Below are 22,083 nucleotides of genomic sequence, written 5' to 3' on the forward strand. Positions count from 1 at the left end.
CCAAAATCTCGTCCCGCTGAAACCAGCCGTCCAAAATCTCATCCCACCGAGACCACCCTCCTAGAGTCCCCTGTTCCTGTCCTCGTCCAGAATCCAGAGGAAGTAGATTTAATAGACTTCGACACCAATATACCTTGTCTTCCTCCATATATTTAGGAGCCTGAGCTTCACGTCAGCCCTGCCGAGCCCAAGCTTCACGTCAGACCTGCCAAGCCTGAGTCTTCTGTCCCCGAGCACGAGTCTTCGGTCTCCTAACCTGACTCTGTCCCCGAGCCAGAATCGGTGTCTGAATTCCTACCCAGCCTCCCTCTCCTAGAAGACCCCGAGCCTGAGTCTTCTGTCCCCGAGCCTGAGTCTTATGTCCCCGAGCTTGAGTCTTATGTCCCCAAGCCTGAGTCTTCTGTCCCCGAGCTAAAAGTCTTCTGTCCCCGAGCTTGAGTCTTATGTCCCCAAGCCCGATTCTTCTGTAATAAGCTTGAGTCTTATGTCCCCGAGCCTGAGTCTTCCATCCACGAGCTGGAGTCTTCTGTCCCCGAGCATGAGTCTTCTGTCCCCAAGCTTGAGTCTTATGTCCCCGAGCCCGAGTCTTCTGTCCCCGAGCCAGAGTCTTCTGTCCCCGAGCATGAGTCTTCTGTCCCCAAGCTTGAGTCTTATGTCCCCGAGCTTGAGTCTTCTGTCCCCGAGCATGAGTCTTCTGTCCCCAAGCTTGAGTCTTATGTCCTCGAGCCTGAGTCTTCTGTCCCTGAGCTTGTGTCTTCTGTCCCCGAGCCAGAGTCTTCTGTCCCCGAGCTTGAGTCTTCTGTCCCCGAGCCTGAGTCTTTTGTCCCCGAGCCTGAGTCTTCTGTCCCCGAGCCTGAGTCTTCAGTCACGGAGCCTGTTTTTTTTGTCCCCGAGCCTGAGTCTTCTGTCCCCGAGCCTGAGTCTTCTGTCCCCGAGCCTGAGTCTTCTGTCCCCGATCCAGAGTCTTATGTCCCCGGGCCTGAGTCTTATGTCCCCGAGCCCGAGTCTTCTGTCCCCGAGCCAGAGTCTTCTGTCCCCGAGCATGAGTCTTCTGTCCCCAAGCTTGAGTCTTATGTCCCCGAGCTTGAGTCTTCTGTCCCCGAGCATGAGTCTTCTGTCCCCAAGCTTGAGTCTTATGTCCTCGAGCCTGAGTCTTCTGTCCCTGAGCTTGAGTCTTCTGTCCCCGAGCCAGAGTCTTCTGTCCCCGAGCTTGAGTCTTCTGTCCCCGAGCCTGAGTCTTTTGTCCCCGAGCCTGAGTCTTCTGTCCCCGAGCCTGAGTCTTCAGTCACGGAGCCTGTTTTTTTTGTCCCCGAGCCTGAGTCTTCTGTCCCCGAGCCTGAGTCTTCTGTCCCCGAGCCTGAGTCTTCTGTCCCCGATCCAGAGTCTTATGTCCCCGGGCCTGAGTCTTATGTCCCCGAGCCTGAGTCTTCAGTCGCCGAGCCTGAGTCTTCTGTCCCAGAGCCTGAGTCTTCTGTCCCTGAGCGTGAGTCTTCTGTCCCCGAGCCAGAGTCTTCTGTCCCCGAGCCCGAGTCTTCTGTCCCTGAGCTTGAGTCTTATGTCCCCAAGCCCGATTCTTCTGTCCCCAAGCCTGAGTCTGTCCCTGAGCCAGAATTGGTGTCTGAATTCCCACCCAGCCTCCCTCTCCCACCTCCTCCCATCTGCCACCTCTCAACCTTTTTTTCCACCACTTCTTGTCAGCTCCTCAGCTCCTTCAGGGAGGTGGAGTAGCCGTGGATCTGCCAGCCGTCAGCTCCAACCTGGTCGGTGGATCCCAGGTCTCCGCCTCCAACCTCTGTAACCAGGACTTTACCTCGGCCCGTCGATCCATTAGCTCCACCTTGGCTCCTACCTCCCTTAGCTCCACCGTGGCACATCAGTTCATCAGTTCCGCCAGGCTCCCTCTTCCCCCGGATCCACCTTGGTCGCTTGTCGACCTTCCCTCACCTCTGTACTGCACTTCTCTGGCTACACTTCATCCCTTCATCCCCCAGCTACGTTGGACTCCTCACTCCCTTCATTTTCTCCTCGATCCTCACTCCCCCTGTCTCCACTGTGCCCTTCTTTTTCCCCGTCTGCACCTCAGAGCCGGCAGCTTTGCCATGTGCCGCAGGATCATGGGCTCTCTGTTGTATTTAGTGTGTGTGTACTTCTGCCTGTCTGTACCAGTTTAAATTATATTGTTGCAAGTAAACGCTTTGCTTTGGAACTTTGGGACACCTCATCTCCTTCTGCCTGCACCACCCCCCGACAAGTATACTGGATGACCTCAAAATTTCATCTCAATTCAAAAAGATTATTGAACAGAAAAAAACATGCCATCTGTAATAAATGCAATAAATGGCCTGTCACACTCTATGCCATTTAAGGGTATAGCCTAGAATATTTTTATGCCCTAACAGTTGTTAGCACCATTAAATACTTTAACATTCAGATTTTGTTTTGTTCTCTTAAATTTTATGATGAAATATCAACCACCCAGATGTTTAATAATCTGGTCAGTAACTGTGATATGAGACATTTTGCCATTTAGCACCTGCTCCTCATTTATGATAATGAAAGTGAATGTTACTCAGGGCCTTTCATTCATGCCCAATATTGAAATAAGTCAAGGTAAGTGATAATGGCTTCAAGTTAAAAACATACACACACAGCTCATACAAAGATTTCTGATGTGTCTTTATGAAACCTCGTTAAAAAAAGTATTAGCTGAATAACTTTGAAGTGCATTTTTGCATTCACATTTTTGTCACAAGCACACACTCTTCTTCTTTGGTCTCAGAGAACAGCCAGATAAATATGATCAAGTCTAGTGCATTTCGCTCGTATAACAGACGGGTAGTGTAATACCACAGGACACAACACATTATTTACCATAGTATACATTTAAAAAAAAACAGACAGGTTACCACGTTTCAACAACACAATCATAAATATCATGAACTGCTTTTGTTTAAATGTACAATACATGTTGTTAGTACAGACCAAAAGGCTGGTATAAAAAGATTTTTTGCGTAAAATGCCTTTGTAAACTTGTTTTTAGGAATCAGATGTATGATGACTTCTTTATTTGAGCAGCAGTACAACACCTGATTTTCACTGCACTTCCTGTATGTGTGTGTGTTCTACGAACAAAGCATTCCAGTCTGCTTGAACCATGGCACTCTTCTGGCTGACACACAAACTAATGTAAATAACATGGTCTGGTCTCGTCGTGGCTGGATGTGAGGTCGGCCACATCACTGAGGCAGGGATTAGCTCACTGTGATTTATGTAACAAATGTCTGTGTCACCAGTGTCAGCGCTTGTCATCTGACTCAAAATATAATTAAGCACATTTATCACCATAAACCACAACTCAGATCAAATTGTCAAGAATTAAAGTGATTTACACCCATTGCTCTTCTCAAATGGTCTACCATTTTGTATAAAGCTCACATCTAGATGAAGAGTAATCAAATTATGCTACACTATTGTTCTACAATTGTAGAACTACAGATTATTTAATGGTTTTAAATAGGTTTAAATATATACCAATATTTTTTAATCATATTTTGAACGAGCAAAGTTCAAAAGCGCATACATTAAGGTATCCTAGTTGGTTTATTGCAGCATCATGAAAACATTTCTATAGAACCTGGAATGTTCCATTTAACATTCAACAGGCATACATAAATACAAAAGAACAAAATTGTATATGAAATAAACAGTGCTTTAAAGGTAGGTCTAACAATAGTTTTCAGGTACATAAAGAAAGTTATCAAATGTAAAAATATTTTGTTGACTGTATAAATTAAATATAAATTAATCCTTATCCTTAAATCCTTAAAGGGTTAGTTCACCCAAAAATGAAAATTAAGTCATTAATTACTCACCCCCATGCTGTACCAACCCCGTAAGACCTTCGTTCGTCTTCGGAACACAAATGAAGATATTTTTGATTAAATTTGAGAGCTGTATAACTACCACATTGGCTCCTAAGGGACTGCCTCTTGACGGCCCAGAAAGTCAATGAAGAAAATGTTTAAATATCCCAAGTGACTACCGTGGCTCAACTATATGTTTATCAAGCGACGCGAATACTTTTTGTGCGAAAAAACAAACAAAAATAACGAGTTTATTCGACTATTTCTTTTCTTCCTTGTAGGCCAGAAACGAGATTTCCTTAGATTTCCACGACGCATGCGCGAGACTTGCGATCTGCTTACACCAGCTTACACTACTTCAGATCGCAAGTCTCGCGCATGCGTCGTGGAAATCTAAGGAAATCTCGTTTCTGGCCTACAAGGAAGAAAAGAAATAGTCGAATAAACTCGTTATTTTTGTTTGTTTTTTCGCACAAAAAAAAGTATTCCCGTCGCTTGATAAACATATAGTTGAGCCACGGTAGTCACTTGGGATATTTAAACATTTTCTTCATTGACTTTTTGGGCCGTCAAGAGGCAGTCCCTTAGGAGCCAATGTGGTAGTTATACAGCTCTCAAATTTAATCAAAAATATCTTCATTTGTGTTCCGAAGACGAACGAAGGTCTTACGGGGTTGGTACAGCATGGGGGTGAGTAATTAATTACTTAATTTTCATTTTTGGGTGAACTAACCCTTTAATCCTTATTAAAGTTACAAAAGTTATTGGTTCGGGTTAAGAGTAGTGAGTGATTATTTGGACTTTTGTTGGTTAATTAACTGATTAACTTTAAAACATACAGCAGCGCAACAGGTATATTAGGCTGCAGTCACTTTACGAGCTGCACAGATCCAATTTACTGATTCACAAGCATTTTATTTCTCAACTGTTTACGCTCATTTAAGATGTAACTAACTATGTTTACATGGATACAAGGATTTGTGTGCTTTGGATGTGTGATCACACTAAAATGATCACGCAGTGAATAAAATTGATAATCTTTTGTGTCTTCTTGCGCTTGAATATTTAAATTTGAAAGGTTTAAAAACATGATGAAAGGATAAACTTTCATGACAATGTGGGACTGGCCCGATACGAACCATAGTTCTGTTGATTGTCCTGAGCGTCAGTCATGCTGGCCACGGCCAGTCCTAATCTGCTTTTCTATTTTAATATATTTAAAAATGTTATTTATTCCTGTGATTGCAAAGCTGAATTTCCAGCATTTTTTTTTCTGTCACTTTTGATCACTTGTATAGTGGTGTGAATAAGTGTTGGCACCCATGCTAAAGTTGCCTAAAAAGAGGAATAAAAAATCATCTTTTAAATATTGATCTTAATGCCTTGGCATGATTGGCATGGGGTACTTTCCATAAGATCATTTTTCAAACCAGCTATTAGGCTAACTGAAGTAAAACCATGTTAATCTCTAGGTGTGGTGGAAGGTGTGTGATGATGTGGGGATATTTTAATTCCAAAGGCCAAGGGAACTTTATCAGGATGCATATTATCCTGGATCCATGAAATAACTGGCTTTTAAAAATAAAAATCTGCCTGACTCTATGGGAATTTAACATAGGGGTGCCCTGACTTATGCACCCTGTATTTTAAGGAAAAACATTTATTTATTTATGATACATTATTCATTCACAAAGAAAATTGGTGTCCTTAAAGGTTGGAGTTTTCCTCATTTTTCTAATTAAGGCATTAAGATCAATACCCAAAAGATGATTTTTTATTCCTCTTTTTAGGCAACTTTAGCATGGGTGCCAACACTTATTCACACCACTGTATGTGTCATTGCTAAATAGAGGTATTAAAATAATTGTACTGTCCTCAAATTTTTTGAATGGTAGTGTAGACAGTAGGAAAAATGCACTTCAGCTTCTCTAGTTCAATTTCAGAAAAAAATTGAAAATTGAAAATTTAAATCACACCACTGCAAATCTGACGGTACTTGTGGTGGTGCTACAATACAGCGATGGTATCAGATGATAAAACAATGGTATTTTGATATACCATTGTAGTGAATTATACATATGCTCATATACCATGGTTTTCCACATAAACATGCCTAAAAAAAAGAATCATGATAGTATTTTAATGGTAACAAGCCGGAATCTGCAACCATAGAATTAAGGAGATAGTAACACAGATCTCTGCAGAAGTTCACTTCCTTTAATAATTTCATGAATTATTTAGGCTTGTTCATTATAGGCTGGTACACTTAGCTTTGTTTAATGCATTTTCTCATGCTCAAATCGACCCTTCCCCCATTCATAAAAATACATTTTAAAAAATCAATGGAGAACAGAGTAGATATTAACTATAAATAAAACTATTAAAGTCATATTTAATAGCTGAAATAAAAGCTAAAAATAAAATAAAATATAAATATTAGATCAAACTTTTTTTTAAAAGTGGCTTTGGCAAATAATTAGAAAACTTAAACTGAAATAAAAATAAATTAAAGCTAAATAGAAATAGTGAAAAATAAACTAATAGAAATGACAACACTAAACCTAAATAAAATAAAATTACTACAAATTAAACTTAGATTTGGAAAATGAATTTCTAAAAGTTAGAAATATAATAAGAAAAGCCAATTAAAAAAAAATCAATAAATAATATAATAGCATATATAAATAATACTAAAACTGGTGCAGAAATAACTGAAGATTATGTCTGGTCCTAGTGACAGGTAATATGATGAGACATATTATTGCTCGTAGAGGGTCCGACTCCGGACTAAAAGAAGCTGACTTACTGTCTTTTTGAGCCGCAGGACTGGTTGATGGGCCAGCAGTTGTTCGTCCCACTGGACTGGAGTGTTTAGGACCCCTGCCAGGGATCTTCAAGCCACTGGACTTTAGCATGTTCATTATGTCCACTGGAGAAACTTCAAGTTTCGCAGCTTATTTAGGGTTATCTTTATATAATCGAGGCACTAAATGTGAGGATGGCGGATATCCTTCTCCATTCTACCTGTGGGACTGAAAACAACCATAATGAGCATTCAACACAAACAGTGAGGCAAAGGCCAATACACAGATCATATTGACTGGGTGCAATTTGCTAAATGAATGGCCTTGCATGGCCCATGTCAGTTCATTAACAAGGATACTAGCTGAGCCACAGCATCAATAATGTGATGCTTCAGGGGCAAAGGAGGACACACAAAAAAACACATTTTATTGTTTGAATGAAGCTGTAACAATGTAATCGACACTGACAGACTGTAAACGCGTTGTTTTCGCTAATGCAATATTTTCTAAGTGATAAATCAGTAATCTAGCAAGGTCACTCTAGCATATCTGTGAAATGAAACCCATTATCCAGTGAGGTCGGCAGTTTCGACATGCTGTCACCACAGCTGCCTTCCAAACCCCAAATTAACTCCGTTAAAAACTCAGTACGTGAATTCCACTTAAAAACAGAGATTAATAGAGCATAAACCGAATAATGTGTCCTAAAAGAGACGGAAGTTTATTGTACTAGCTCATTTCTGCGCCGTAGACTCTGCTGCTCTATTGTTTTGGCTCTTCACTGCGGCGCGCTCTCGACCCTCTTCACACGCCCCTGTCAAGCAACACAAACGAGACCCGTTCTCACAAACAGCACTATTACCTTATGAAGTCCAAATCCTGTGAATTAAAAAGAAGTCGGTGCCGGCGAACTTCAGATGAATCTGTGCAGGGAATCAGGGATGGCTCAGTCGGCTTCCCGGCATGAGATTTGTCAGCGTCTGCCACTCCCTTCGCTCCGCTCCGCTCCGCTCTCGCTCTCGCTCTCTCTCCCTCTCCCTCCCTCTCTCTCTCTCTCCCACACGGATGCGAAAAATATGGATGCTGAGCTAAAGCTGCCAGTGGGAGTGAGACAGGATGCGAGGTTCACAGGCACCGGCACATTTTAGGAAAGCTCTTTTATTTACACACACGAAAGTGTGTCAGTGGTGAGCAAATGGTTCTTGAATAGAATAGATGAGGCTCGTTAAGCAGGAGGGGTAAAAGCCTTCAGACAGGGGGCCGTTTAGAGATGTCCGGTTCGCGAATCGTTCATTTGAGTCGAATCTTTTCAATGAATTTGAACAAAACCGGTATTTTCGGACATTGTTTACGAAATTCCGAATTCGACTGATGAGCGAAATAAATTATAGTAGCGATCACACTGGAAATGTTTACGACTTGGCTGTATGACAGTTTTTGTTGTTGTTGTTGTTGTTGTTGTTGTTGTTGTTGTTGTTGTTGTTGTTTTCCAAAACAAATGCGACCCAGAGCTGGTTTAAATAAATAAATAAAATAAAATGTAATTACACCGAGCAAAAATCAAGACATGTAAATTATTTAGAGTTGTTTCATGTAAATTCTATTTGTTTCTAAGTCGTCACCATGTTTTTATAAACTGAATCTTGGCTGCAACAAATTCCGGAAACTCAAAAAAAAAAAAACTGTCCAGCTGCTGTGGAATTTATGTATTTCCGGTCATGGATTAAATGAATGAATAAAGACCAAAACTGCCCACAACACAGCCACATTATATTTAGATTAAAAAATGATTTTTTTAAAAAGATTCAATTAAATAGGCCTATTAGATGTGCTGTTTTATTTTTTTTTTATTGCAAGGAAATAAAAAGGGAGAAAGAAAAAAAAAAACATCATCTCAATCAGTCAGAAAGATATCATAGATATTATAATATAAATATAAAAAACGAGAAATCTCAGCAAGACAGACATAAAAAAAAATGTTATTTATTTATTTGTTTGTTTCTTGCAACCCTGAAATGAAACAAGTCTAAATAGCCTGCCTTTAAATATCTACAGTTAAATTGTTTGTGTGATACATAAAAAAATATTAACATTAAAACTAAACAGATTTTTACTTTTGAAAGAGGTTAAGATTTTCAAGAGTCCCATTGATATTCCTCAATTGTAAAAAAAAAAGAGAACATATTTACATGCATTTAGCAGACACTTTTATTCAAAGCAGCTTATAAAAGAGGAACAAAAGCAATTTGCCATAGAAAAAAAAGTCGAGAGATGTTTTAATTGTCATGCCGTTTTTATTGATTGCTGCATGAACATTTCCACAAACATGTTCTTGATCACGAGGAAAATAAAACAGGCTTAAATGGCCTTAAAATAGGTGAGGAAAAGGTCGGAAAAGTAGAACAAGATGAAGACCAAGCAATATTACTGTATAACCAACTCCATTTCAAAAGGAAAAAAAAAATCATCAGCTGGTCAGTTATTAAATTCCTCATAATCAAAAATTCTTGCATGCTACTCCCATTTCAAAATAAGCATCAACACAGAGCTACTACCTAAATAAATTCCTCCAACCAGACTCTCCTCTTTAGCATGTGAAATAATAGTGCCTGTCTTTAATAGCCTAGTACAGAAGGGAGTGGAACACAATAATGTGTTTCCATCAAAAGAAAACACAGGGAGAGGAAAACAGACTGAGAGAGGTGGAGAAAGAAAGAGAAAATAACAGAGCGCTGGTCATGTTTCAAACGACTACTGAAGGGAAACAGGAAGCACATTCTTTCTTGTAAACATAAGGCACCACTTTAACTGACTCAAGCTGTAAATGCAAAAGTCTCAAACTAAGAAATGAATAATACATGAACGCACAATTGAATTAATAAACACAAATAATAATAATAATGTGATCCAAATGTTTAAGTAAATAATATACTCAATTCATAATTGACATACTGTCCCTGGACTTGATTGCATGCTCAGTGATTATATTAAATCATTTTTCATATACCATATAAAAACAATTCCAGTTGTATTTCCTAAACAAAGACTATCCAAAGCCATAAACACTTACTTCCATGGAACACAAAAGAGGTATTTTGCAGAATGTGCAAGATTATTTATTAACACAGTTATATTTCTTAATGCAACTGGGAAAAAAGACAAGAGATCATACAGGTTTCAAGCAATATGAAGGTGACGGTGCATGAAAACAGAGAATTGTGAATTTATTTACTAGATCCTTGATGGTTAAATCAAACAATTAAAGTTTGAACTTACATTATGCATTGTGTTTGCTAGATTTGTGTAGTGCACATAATTAAATACGACTGGAGAAGATTTTTTTAAAACACCATCCAATAGAAAAGTTCATGATAATCCTCTACAACTAGTTTCAACAGTCTTGTATTTACAAGCACTGCTATACCGTGTCCGAATTCAGCATTCGAATGAGTAACACTGTATTGCCACCTAGTGGGGAATTACTATCACCACTACTATCGATATTTTTTCATAATAAAAAAAAAACACTGTGAACATTTTCCACGTTTTTGTGTTACACTGTTTTTGTGGAATGCACAATGCATACTTGTTTAGGGTACATATCATAAAAAGACAGAACATCAATACATCCAAAACATGACACATGATACGAACAAGGTATTGAGACAGCAGGAATGGCAGTGTTGTATGGCATTTAGATCCAAGATCTATATATTTAAAAAAAAAAAAATCAAAATCAAATCATCTTTAAAATCTATAAAACATTAAGAAAACTGATTTAAATGTAAAAATTGTACAAAGGAAGAGCTGACATGCATACGATTAAATTCAAATCAAAGTTAAAACAAATATACCATGTCTGAATGCATGTAAAAACCTGTAAAAATGCCAACAAGACACTGTTGTTAAGTTGCCAACCTACTGGAATCATTGCAGTAAGTTAAAACAATGCTGAAATTCAGCTTACCTTAATACCAAATACACACCACGACTATCCTTAATAAAGGGATTGTGATCACAGCCCTCTAAATATCCATTTATGCACCAAAAATCGGTTCAAACGTTCAAGAACACGTGAACTAATCCAACTTACAGCTCTTTTTTAGATTTCTTGTTCTGAATCCTGCGTTGATGTGCTCAGTGACTGAATGACACTGTGAATTATGAATGCAAAGCAAAAAGTCCTTTTGTTTACGTTTGTAATTCCAAGAAAAAGTTTTTATTCTTCAGTCTTTCCTCTTCCTCCACCGCCGCATGTGCATTATGTAGGTCTTGGAGAATACTGAAGAGATTTGATAGTCCATCTGCTTTTTTCTGGTCTGTAAGATCAATGATAACAAAATGGTTCACTAAATGGAAATTACAGTTGTTTATATATCATTATAGTATTTAAAATTTCATTTTAGGTGTTTAAGTCCCCCTGTAGTCAATAATTGTATCGCTTAAAACTCATCTTTGATCACCAAAATGACATATTTAAAGGTTTTTTATTTCTTTGTGCCTTAAAGGGATACTCCACTTTTTTTGGAAATAGGCTAATTTTACCACTCCCCCAGAGTTAAACAGTTGGGTTTTACCGTTTTCGAATGTATTCAGACGAATTTTTGATATTTAGAAGAATATCAGTAAACAGACAGTTTCTGGTCTCATTGACTTCCATAGTATATATTTTTTTCCTATTATGGAAGTCAATGAGACCAGAAACTGTCTGGTTACTGATATTCTTCTGAATATCAGAAAATCGGCTGAATGGCTTTGAAAACGGTAAAACTCAACTGTTTAACTCTCGGGAAGTGGTAAAATGAGCCTATTTCCAAAAAAAGTGGAGTATCCCTTTAAAATAGCTTGATTTTACCTCTACACCCGTGCCTCAGCCCTTAGCCCCGCCTCCACTCACTCACTCACACCAGCTCAGAGATCGATTTTTATTTCAGTTTTAATCATTTTAGCAACGCAGTTTGTTACTAATAATAGCCAAGTAATAATTCACATTTCACAAAAACAATTAACATCGAGACACAAATATTACCAAAATTACTTTAAGAGGACTTTAAGAGAGGACTTTAAACACCTTTAAGAGAGCTGTTTTTTGACATTGAATGCATGTAAACCCATTCTGGGAGACCTCCAAAACAAAATTAGAAAACTTTAAAATAGCATAATAGGGGCACTTTAAGTTTTTCATCTAATATTTAAACTTAAAGGGTCCTGAAACCACAAACCAAGATTTTAACAGAGGTATGTGTGTTGAACACCATTGAAGACAATGTTAGCATCTGTTAGATTTAATAGCAGGGTTAAAATGGTTAAATTTTAGTTTTTTTTGTTTTTTTTGTTTTTTCGTAACCAGACAGTAACCAGAATATCAGTAACCAGACAGTTTCTGGTCTCATTGACTTCCATAGTAGGAAAAAAAATATATATAATGGAAGTCAATGAGACCAGAAACTGTCTGGTTACTGATATTCTTCTAAATATAAAAAAAAATTGTCTGAATACATTAGAAAACAGTAAAACCCAACTGTAAAATGAGCCTATTCCCAAAAAAAGTGGAATATCCCTTTAAGTGACCGTCGATATGCATGGGATATTGCCGAAGGCAGTGATGGCCAGACCACACCCACTCCTCTCCCTTCTTCTCACAGCTATCCACGCCCATTTAAGTTGCATTTTTCAAAAAGATTGTGAGCTAGATTTGAGCTGAAAGAGGGGGATTTCATGACCCTTTAATGATAACATCGCTGAAAGAAATGCAGAAAGGGGTAAAAGCCACTGTGTCCGGCAGGCTTGATAACTTACCTCTTACTGAATCTGCTTCCTGAACTCCCTGCTGCTCTCTCAACTTAAAATACTTATCTCTGCAAAAAAGTACAAAACTTTTAACTTACATAATTTATAGATGGCCTGGATCTATAGGTCATTTGCATGGATTTTACACAAATGTAGAAGTTATTACCAAGCTGACGTGCATGTTGAACTGCTATGTATAAATGACTTCTATTTGAATTATTATTGCATTGAATTATGTACTTGAATCAATCATTTCAGCTGTCATAACAAAATACGCAGGCGCATTATGTTAATGCAACATTACCGCATGGCATCCTGGACACTACTGAGATGTTGATAGATGAGCTGAGCCTCCAAGTCTGGGTCCAGAGGATCATACCACTCCTGCAGAGTTACTCCATGTCTGGTTTTATCACAGCCTTGGTCTATGAACAAAGAGTTCATCAGTGCAGTTTAGTAAGATTTAAAAAAAAATATATATATTAATTTTATTTTGAAAGGATGCATTAAATTGATCAAAAGTGACTGTAAAGACGTTTAAGATAAGTCTATAATTGTCATGTAGCAGTGGAAATTAATAAAGAGAGCAGCGAAAGGGATTCTTAAAACAGCAGTAATCAACAGGAGAAACAAAAGGACAGCATAACAGCTTGCATTAACACAAGAACATTAACCGACAAACCAAAGATAGGTCCTTCTCAAACAGAAGGCTGCGTCCATTTTGAGGACCAGACCTTTTGAGGCTTCTTAGGCTGGAATCCTCCTCAGCAATGAACACTAGAATGAGACAGTCTACTCTAGTAAGTGCGTATGGCGACGTCAGACATCTTCCTTCCCCCATGGTCACGGCATACAAATACTATCTTTATATTAAAAATCTTTATATTAACGAAAACCATCTGTGTTCTCCCAGTAGCTTACATTTAGAGCCAGGCCGATATTATCGGCCGATATTAGGCATTTTCCAATCTATCGGTATCGGCAGTTATAATGGCCGATAAATGAATATTTCAAAAATAAAATAAAAATGGACGAAATGCGCTTCTACCATGTCATGAGTGTATGTCAGAGGGCACTCTACACCATCCCTGTTGGCAACACTCGTTTATAACGCGCCACACATCCTGCAAACTGCTGATAGTGTTTTGTTGCGCGCTTCTGAAAATAAATAAATAAAAATATCGGCCGATATATCGGAATATCGGATTTTAAAACCAACAAATATTTGTATTGGTATCGGCCTTAAAAATCCTTTATCGGTCGGGCTCTACTTACATTATATACAGTTTAGCGTTAAGTGATTAATTGACACCCCAAAAAAAACAATGGCATGTAAGCCTTCATCTCCACAAACATTATTTTTGTCTTACATTACATAATGAGCTCAGTGCCGACTCGTTTTTTCCGACGGTTCTTCTTTTCGGGAATTGGAATGTGTGCAAAGGATTGTGGGTGATTGAAGGACGAGAAGGCTCCGCTCGATGCATCCTTCAGAATGAGCTGAATGAAGGACACAAAACGAAGGCTGATTTCCAAGGATCTACAGCCTAAAGGCTGATTTATACCTCTGCTTCGGACCTACGCCGGAGCCTCTGCAATGTAGACTACGCGTTTGTTTTTTTATTTATAGTTCTGCATCACTGTCCGCATTGACGTGCAATTACACATGCAGGGGGAGCGTGTGAAACCCGGGGAGCGGTTCAAGCAAACCACAGCGCTTGCGATACGCGTAAAAATGACGCGTTGTTACATTTTTGGAGAGGTGCACGTCAGGGTACACACGCTACACACAGACTACGACGTAGCTACGCCGTGAGTTTGACGCAGAAGTATAAATTGGGATTTACTAAGGGTTTACACGACAACAATATACTTAAAACGGAGAAGTTTTTCCTTTGAGTTTTCCATGTACAGGCGACACCATTGTCAAAGCGATCCTCATTCACACACGCTAAAATGACTAAAAACGGTGTATTCTGCTGGCAGGCCATTAGATGGCGACGAAACACTATAGACTGAACATGTAATACGCACTTCCATGACTTGTGATTTTTATTGTTTAAATGGAGACCGTTTTTTTAAAACTTGCACTTTGAAACCCTTTTCAAAAGATTGCGTTTTTCAGCCACCCTAAGGCTGTGTGTCCACCAAAGCGTTTTTAGCCAGCTGAAAACGCTAGACGCTCTGCTGAAGACGCCGTGCTTTGGGCGCTTGAGAGCGTTTTGGCAGCGCAGCGTTTCTTCCGTTGAGACGTTTCGCTGCTATGATACATAATATCCAAAGCAGTTTGAATGTTGACAGTGGGTCGGTGTGGTATTAGTCCCACCCCTCCTCCACTGTGATTGGACGGCTGGGTAAAAAGTGACAGTGATGAGCGCTGCGTTTTATCCAAAGTTGAACATTTTTCAACTCCCAGGGACCAGTAAAAACGCCGGGCGCTCGGCGCTTTAGCGTGAAAAAATGCTCAGCGCCTCGGTACGCCCATGGCCTTTAAAAAAACGGGGCGCTCCCATTGAAAACAATTGAAAACATATGCCAGGCGCGTGGAAAAACGCTTTGGTGGACACACGGCCTAAGACTTTGTTTACACGGAAACGATTTTGAAGAGAAAACGCAAAATTGGTGTCGCGTTATCACTTTTTATTCTGCGTTTAGACAAGCGTTTTGGGTGGGAAATCCGTGTGCATATGGTGACGCAAAAGTGTGTGAAATTCAATGTAGTATGCACTCCAGGCGGCTAGGTGGCGAAGTGGAGCACTGCCACACAACAACACCAAATCTGTGCGCCTGCGTACAATCTTCACTGTCAAACAGACTTTTGCGTTTTTACCCTTGACACAGGAACGCGACGGTGGACCGTTTTTAAGATTTCCACTCCGGAGGGTGGTTTCACTTTTTTGCGCTTTTAAGCCCCAAAAATGCCGTCGCAGTGTAAACGAAAGGCACATCCGATAAAATATTTTTACGTTTTCACCCGCGAGCGTTCTCGTGTAAACAGGGCCTTAATGCTGTGTAAATGAACGTCCAAAACGCATAAAACTTTTTTTCGTTTTTAGTTGAAAACGATGTTGTGTAAAGAGCCCCTGAGATGCAGTCTTCTGTTTGAGAGGCACCCAATATTACAAGAAACAGGTGGCAAACATAATCAGTAGCTATGGAAACTAACAAGACAATCAGAAACCAAGGGAACTAATGAGACCGAAAATTAAACCCAAGAAACTAGAGGTGTGTTCAACTTGAAGCAGCGCTGCACGGACTAATCTTTGTATGACATCAAAGTAGCACACCTTTCTATTATATCTTTCTAATCATCTTTCTATCTATAAGATTTCTATTTCAAATAAATCCTGTTCTTTTAAACTTTTTATTCATCAGAGAATCCTAAATGTCATGGTTTTTACAAAAATATTAAGCAGCATAACCATTTTCAACATTAAAATTAAAAATAGGAAATGTTTATTGAGCGGCAAATCAGGATATAAGAATGATTTCTGAAGGATCACGTGACACTGAAGACTGAAAGACTGAACTTTTCCAACACAGGAACAAATAGCATTTCAAAGTATATTCAAATAGAAAACAGTTATTTTAAATTGTAACATTATTTCACAATATTACTGTTTTCCTACTGTATTTTTAATCAAATAAATGCAGCCTTACTGAGCATAAGAGACTTCCTTCAAAAACATCTTACCAACCCCAAACAGATCACAAGCCTGGCTTGCTTGTACATCATCTAATATTTGCAGTACCTGATTTCTCCTTCTGATGGCAGCAGCTCCATCTGTCTGCTTTATAGATGCCAGGATGATAGCAGCTCATAGTGTTTGTGTTGTGACTGCAGGCTTTCCTCAAAGCTGACAGCCAGTGATTCAACTCATTTACACTCTACAGTCACACAGAGAGACAAAGAGTACAAAACAATGAAACAATGAGACATCAAATAACCCGTTTTTGTAGGGCCCATTCTTACAATCTCAACAACAACAAACATATCTGAGTCAGTGTCTATGAATAGCCACATTCACGTTTTATTTGTGAATCCAGAGCAATACTAACTTTGCAGTCGAGGTACAGGGTTTCCTGCTGGCCCGAGTCTTCGCTTGAGATAATCTGCATGACGTTGGCATTCCCGAAGCACTTCTCCTCCACCTTCTCTACCGCCCGGATCTTTGGCAGCGAAATAGATGAGCTCTTCTAAAGATGGAGAAACCAGAGCCTGCTTAACATAACTTATACTGTATATATGGGTGTTTCTATAGACTTTTTTTGCCACAGCTCATATTTCACCTAAATCATGCTCTTCACTGACGTTAGCTATGTTTCCGTCCTTCTATTTTGGGATATCGCATAAATAATGCTAGAATGAAACGCTAAGATGCGCATTCATTGGATGAGCATTAAAAAAATTGTATCTGATAAGAAGACACAAATCTCAAGGAAACACAAAAACCTCATGTGACTTTGCCTAAACAGTGGATGTGATCACATGGGACAGCATCTGACACACAAGGCTACGGATCAACCCTGAAGGACTTGAGACCCTGGGCTTGATTCCATGTCCAGACTATAAAACCTGAAGACTGTGTGTGTGTGTGTGGAGGACAGCACAAACATCCTGCAAGGATGCACCCCTAGCAAGAGCTTTGGAGGACACAACACTTCTAGTTGAGTGGCCCCTAACTCTTAGAGGTGAAGCCATTCCGCGTGCCTCATAGGAAAGGGAGACTGTGTCAGTGATCCAATGAAAGATTCCCTGTTTTGTCACATCATTCCATTTATTTTGGCCACCAAAGCAGACAGAAGCTGAGAGGACTTACACCACTGGCCTGAGCCGCGGATATACTGTGGATCCTCAAAGCATTGGACCACACATAGCAAATGCAGCCTTTCTTGCTCTTGTGTCGGGCGGAGGGAAGAAAGCCTGCAAGACTGGTAGCTGACCAGCCATAGGAGAAACTTTTGGAACATAGTCTGCTCTGGGGTGCAGTATAGCTCTGAAACCTGGAGCAAAGTCTAAGCAGGAAGTGGCTACTGTATACAACAAGTTAAAAGCGCTTTATAAATGAAGGTGACTTGACTTGAGAAGCGTTCACTTGAGGTGCGTTCACACCAGACACGAAAAGCGTCAATGCAAAGACACGCTACAAGCATAAAAAATTCCTACGGCGCGGTAGAAGCAAATACGCGCGTCAAGTTTGCACGAATTGAGCGTCTGGTGCGTTAAGCGCAAATTATTTAGTTAGTGCTATTTGTGCATTCACATGTTTGATGCGAATTCGCATCTGCCTCCCGAGTTGAATAATCTGAACTTTGGCGTCAAATTCGCGCCATGTTAAACGATCAGGAGGCTAGCTGCTTGCTTACGTGGTGAAGTATCTGGATGCTTCAATAAATTATTTTGTAATACAGTATGACTAAATGCCTGGTGTGGTTCTAATGTGCAACAAAGCAAATATTTTATCACTCAAAACTTTATTTCAATAATCAAGACATGTTCATTTTCTATTGAATGTTATTTATTCCATATCTAGATTATATGAAATATTATTATGATGTAAAGACAATCAATATATGTGCATAAGTTTGTGTCTGGACATGAGAGAGAAAAAAAATCACAGGACAGGTTAATAACTTTTGGAGTAGAGGCCTGCATTTCAGCCCGAGCCCGATGGGCCCTGACTTATTTACACTCCTCGGGCCGGGCTTCGGGCAAATTTTAACGTAATAGTTCACACGCGGGCCGGGCCTCGGGCCTGTTTTAGGCTTATCTTTTTTATAGCCTATTTTAGATATTACTTAAAATAAAATATGAGAAGATGACTATTGAAAAGCAAACATAGAAAGACGTTTTATAACCTATCGTACTGATAGGTTCATTCATGCTGATCATTCTGATGAGCTGTCGGACACGTGCCGGGCTAGGGCCTAGATTTGAGGCCCGTGCAGGGCTCTATTTTGGAGGCTGGCTCTATTTATCCTCAAAACAAAAATAAATGGATGAGGGCAAGGGTGATCCTCGCTCTGATGTATTACAACAGGTCATCAAACTGGGCGCGGGACAGGCGGAAGTACCGCTGACAGCGGCCGTCATGTAGGCGCAGCTCCTGGAGCGAGCAAATGGTGAAACTCGCCAAACGGTTTGCCTCCAAAGGGTCCAGTGGACACAAATACGGCAACGATGATCCCCACGCCACCGTTCTGCTCTCCAGAGCAAATACAGAGTGGTGACTCTCTCGATGAATGCTCGGTCGACATAAAAAATGGCCGCCAACGGATTTCCATTCTGACGCGCGCGTAAATTTCGCTTCAAACTTTTGTTTTTACGCGCGTCAGTTTCACTCTTGACGCACAAATTAACACAAAGTGGTCAAGCATCAAACTAGATGTGGTAGACGCGAATTTGACACGCTATTCGCGTCCGGTGTGAACGCACAGTCATACTCATACAAATATTAGTAAGTGAGTAACTTTAAGAATCAGCATTTTTTCAGCTCAAACGTTCTTCTACTATTGCTTCCAAGACCAATGCTAAGTCCCAAGAAACTTGTGACCAACAGATAGACCTCAGCCATCTGGCATCTCGCAAGAGCCGAGATACCAGAGGATGTCTCCCAGTAGAAGCTCCATCCAAAGGTATGTGGCTAGCTGAAATGGCAGCCACATATACCTTTATTATAGTTGTGTCCAACCCGGTGAAAAGCGTTCTTGAAGGAACTCCAGCACTGAACCAACAGGACAGTTGACTGGGTTCAGGTGGCGCTTCTCACACCAAAATACAAAGAATCTCCATTTTAGGGAATACAGCTTCCTTGTTGTAGGGGCTCTATCATTGACATTGATCAGCGAACACAAACACAAGCTCAACCGAACCTGCTTGACGCACGAAAACGTAACACGTGAGAATGAACCTCGCTCAAGTGTGGTGCGTAACACACAAAAATGAACCTGACTGGTTTTAATGAAGATCAAATGTGCTGGATAAACACAGAAAAATTAACCTCATTGGTTCTCAAACATCAAGTGAACATGCTTGAGCTTCTGTTTACCACAACGGATGTGTGAGTTAATAATTGTTAATGTGTGAATACAAGATTTATCATATAAAGCGATTGAGTCTTCAGAAAATTTGGACTAAACTGTTCAATTGATATCGATAAGTCTTACAATCTCTTTATGAACTTTTTGAAGCGTCAAAGTGGTACAGTAGTTGCGTAGCTGTCGATGAAGGGACAGAGAGCTCTCAGATTTAATCAAAATGACCTTCATTTGTGTTCTGAAGATGAAAAAAGTCTCACGGGTTTGGAACGACGTGAGGGTGAGTATTTAATGACAGAATTTTTGGTTGAACTATCCCTTTAAAATCAAGCCATCAGTTCTACCTACCTTAGAGTGTTGCGTCCGCGAGTAGGACAGAGTGTCTTTACTGAGCGTGACATAGTACTTCTTAAAGGGTGATGTCATGGGCATACACTTGTCCTTGGTCCTGTGGAGTAAGAGGAAGCCTTCTTTCTCCATAGTGCCACACTGTAAGCTCATTCGTGTCTGAAGCTCAAGATCTGATTTAAATATAAAGCAAAGAGAAAGACAAGTGAATAAAATTAGGGTCTTGACTGTCTGCTCCATCTCGACTCTTAGGGGTCTGTTCATTTTTGGATGAATTACACGATTAAACCTGCTGCTTCAACAAGAATATTAAAAAAGATGAAGAAAAAAAAAAACGGAGATTAATTATCTAAAGATTGATCAGATATGACAGGTATGACTGAGTCTCCAGCCATGCATGGGGGTCCACTCAATTTTTCATCTAATGACTAATTTAGAGCAGCTCACCCTCTGACTCGTGGCAGTTGACCAGTTTTGTGATGAAGTCTTTGAGCTGGGTGATGCCTTGCTGTATGGCTGGCTGCAAACAGACCATCCATGGCTCTTTAGAGCAATATGCGAGAGTGTCCATATTCCCAATAGTCTGCACAGCCTGAGGAAACACACGAGGAAGTCACAATGACGAATTATGTTAACCATAATTAGGTCTATGAATCTATGCAGGTCACAATCCATGACTATACTGTGACCTAAATAGTTAATGTTATTGTGACAGTGAGTGCAAAACCTTATTTTCAATTAACTGAAAGGATCTGAGCTTGATTTGTATTACGTTAAAGATGTTAATGATACTCTTTTCAGCTAATATGTTACTAGTAGGGCTGTGCAAAAGTTAATTGCGATTAATCGCATCCAAAATAAAAGTCTGTGTTTACATAATATATTTGTGTGTGCTGTATACAATTAATTTGTATATATAAATACCTATGCATGCATGTATATATTTAAGAATTATTTGCACTGAAATTCTGTATATATTTATAAATACATAATCTATATTATATAAATATTTTATATATGAATAACACATTTTCTTAAATATATGCATGCATGTGTGTGTATTTATATATACAAAATAATTATATACAGCACACACAAATATATTATGTAAACACAGACTTTTATTTTGGATGCGATTAATCGCAATTAATTTTTGCACAGCCCTAGTTACTAGTATTCACAACAATGGTTTCCTTGAAAACTGGTCATACTTTGGCAAGTAGCAGGAGTGTACGGCTCGTACGGGCATCAGCATGTTTCTCACGCAGGTGGAATAATTTTGGAGACATGATGGCAGGTGAGATGAACCGCAGACACAGGAAGCTGGTCACAGCAATGAACTTCACCTTCTGAGGAAAAATATACAACCAGGTGATTAAAAAAAAACTATGATCTAAATGTTTTACCATTATAATTGCATTTTCTCAAACCTTATTAAATGATTATGTGATCATTTGTCAAATTGTTAAATTTAAGACACTAGGGACTAGGGCTGTTACCAATCAAATGAAACCAGTATCCTACTAAATCCATCTTTGAATGCATGAATGCATTATCCTTCAATTACAATTTCATAAATGTTACGAGAATAATTTTAAATAGTTTTAAATTAGGGCTGTGCAAAGATTAATTGCGATTAATCGCATCCAAAATAAAAGTTTTTGTTTACATAATATATGTGTATGCTGTGTATAATTATTTTGTATACAGTATTTAAATACATATGCATGCATCATGCATGTATATATAAGTATTATTTACACATAAATAATGTATATATATATATATATATATATATATATATATATATATATATAAATAATACATAATCTATATTATATATAAATATAAATATTTTATATATGAATAACACATTTTCTTAAATATATACAAAATAATTATACACAGCACACACAAATATATTATGTAAACACACACTTTTATTTTGGATGCGATTAATCACAATTAATCTTTGCACAGCCCTATTTTAAATATAAAATTTAAAAAATGTAATTATTTAATTTTAAATATGAAACTAAAACCATCAGTAGATCGCTGTCGTAATGAGTGAGTCATTAGCTGTGTCTCATTTTGAAGGCGTCCCATTTGTTGGATGCATACATCATCAAGGATGTCTCATTTCCGAAAAGTATCCATTATAAAATTGACCGTTATTCCTTGTGAAGTGTACTTTTTTTTTAATGACTTTGGAATATACTTTACTAAAATGAGGCAGCCTC

The 22,083-nt window shown here is 39.0% G+C and overlaps 2 protein-coding genes across 6 annotated transcripts in view; both read right to left on the minus strand.

The window, feature by feature from the left end:
* clip2 (CAP-GLY domain containing linker protein 2) overlaps window positions 1-7,907 on the minus strand; it is a 67,366-nt gene extending 59,459 nt beyond the window's left edge. For 2 of the 3 annotated variants that reach the window (XM_039661789.2, XM_039661788.2), the window contains exons 1-2: window positions 7,530-7,906; window positions 6,670-6,895 (exon numbers count right to left, since the gene is read on the minus strand). In XM_039661789.2, the coding sequence (XP_039517723.2) occupies window positions 6,670-6,784 (115 nt within the window). In that variant the 5' untranslated portion in view covers window positions 6,785-6,895; window positions 7,530-7,906. Of the gene's footprint in view, window positions 1-6,669; window positions 6,896-7,529 lie in introns of all 3 variants that reach the window. The other variant, XM_039661787.2, reaches the window with a different exon arrangement.
* A 1,034-nt stretch (window positions 7,908-8,941) lies between these two features.
* rasa4 (RAS p21 protein activator 4) overlaps window positions 8,942-22,083 on the minus strand; it is a 60,576-nt gene continuing 47,434 nt past the window's right edge. For all 3 annotated transcript variants that reach the window (XM_039661791.2, XM_089129896.1, XM_089129895.1), the window contains 8 exons: window positions 21,055-21,192; window positions 20,291-20,435; window positions 19,844-20,016; window positions 16,517-16,654; window positions 16,210-16,345; window positions 12,762-12,882; window positions 12,467-12,525; window positions 8,942-10,986 (listed from right to left, as the gene is read on the minus strand). In XM_039661791.2, coding sequence (XP_039517725.2) covers window positions 10,859-10,986; window positions 12,467-12,525; window positions 12,762-12,882; window positions 16,210-16,345; window positions 16,517-16,654; window positions 19,844-20,016; window positions 20,291-20,435; window positions 21,055-21,192 — 1,038 coding nt within the window. In that variant the 3' untranslated portion in view covers window positions 8,942-10,858. The remainder of the gene's footprint in view (window positions 10,987-12,466; window positions 12,526-12,761; window positions 12,883-16,209; window positions 16,346-16,516; window positions 16,655-19,843; window positions 20,017-20,290; window positions 20,436-21,054; window positions 21,193-22,083) is intronic.

Source organism: Pimephales promelas, chromosome 4 (genome assembly GCF_988280905.1).
Source record: "Pimephales promelas chromosome 4, fPimPro1.hap1.1, whole genome shotgun sequence".
NCBI lineage: Eukaryota > Metazoa > Chordata > Actinopteri > Cypriniformes > Leuciscidae > Pimephales > Pimephales promelas.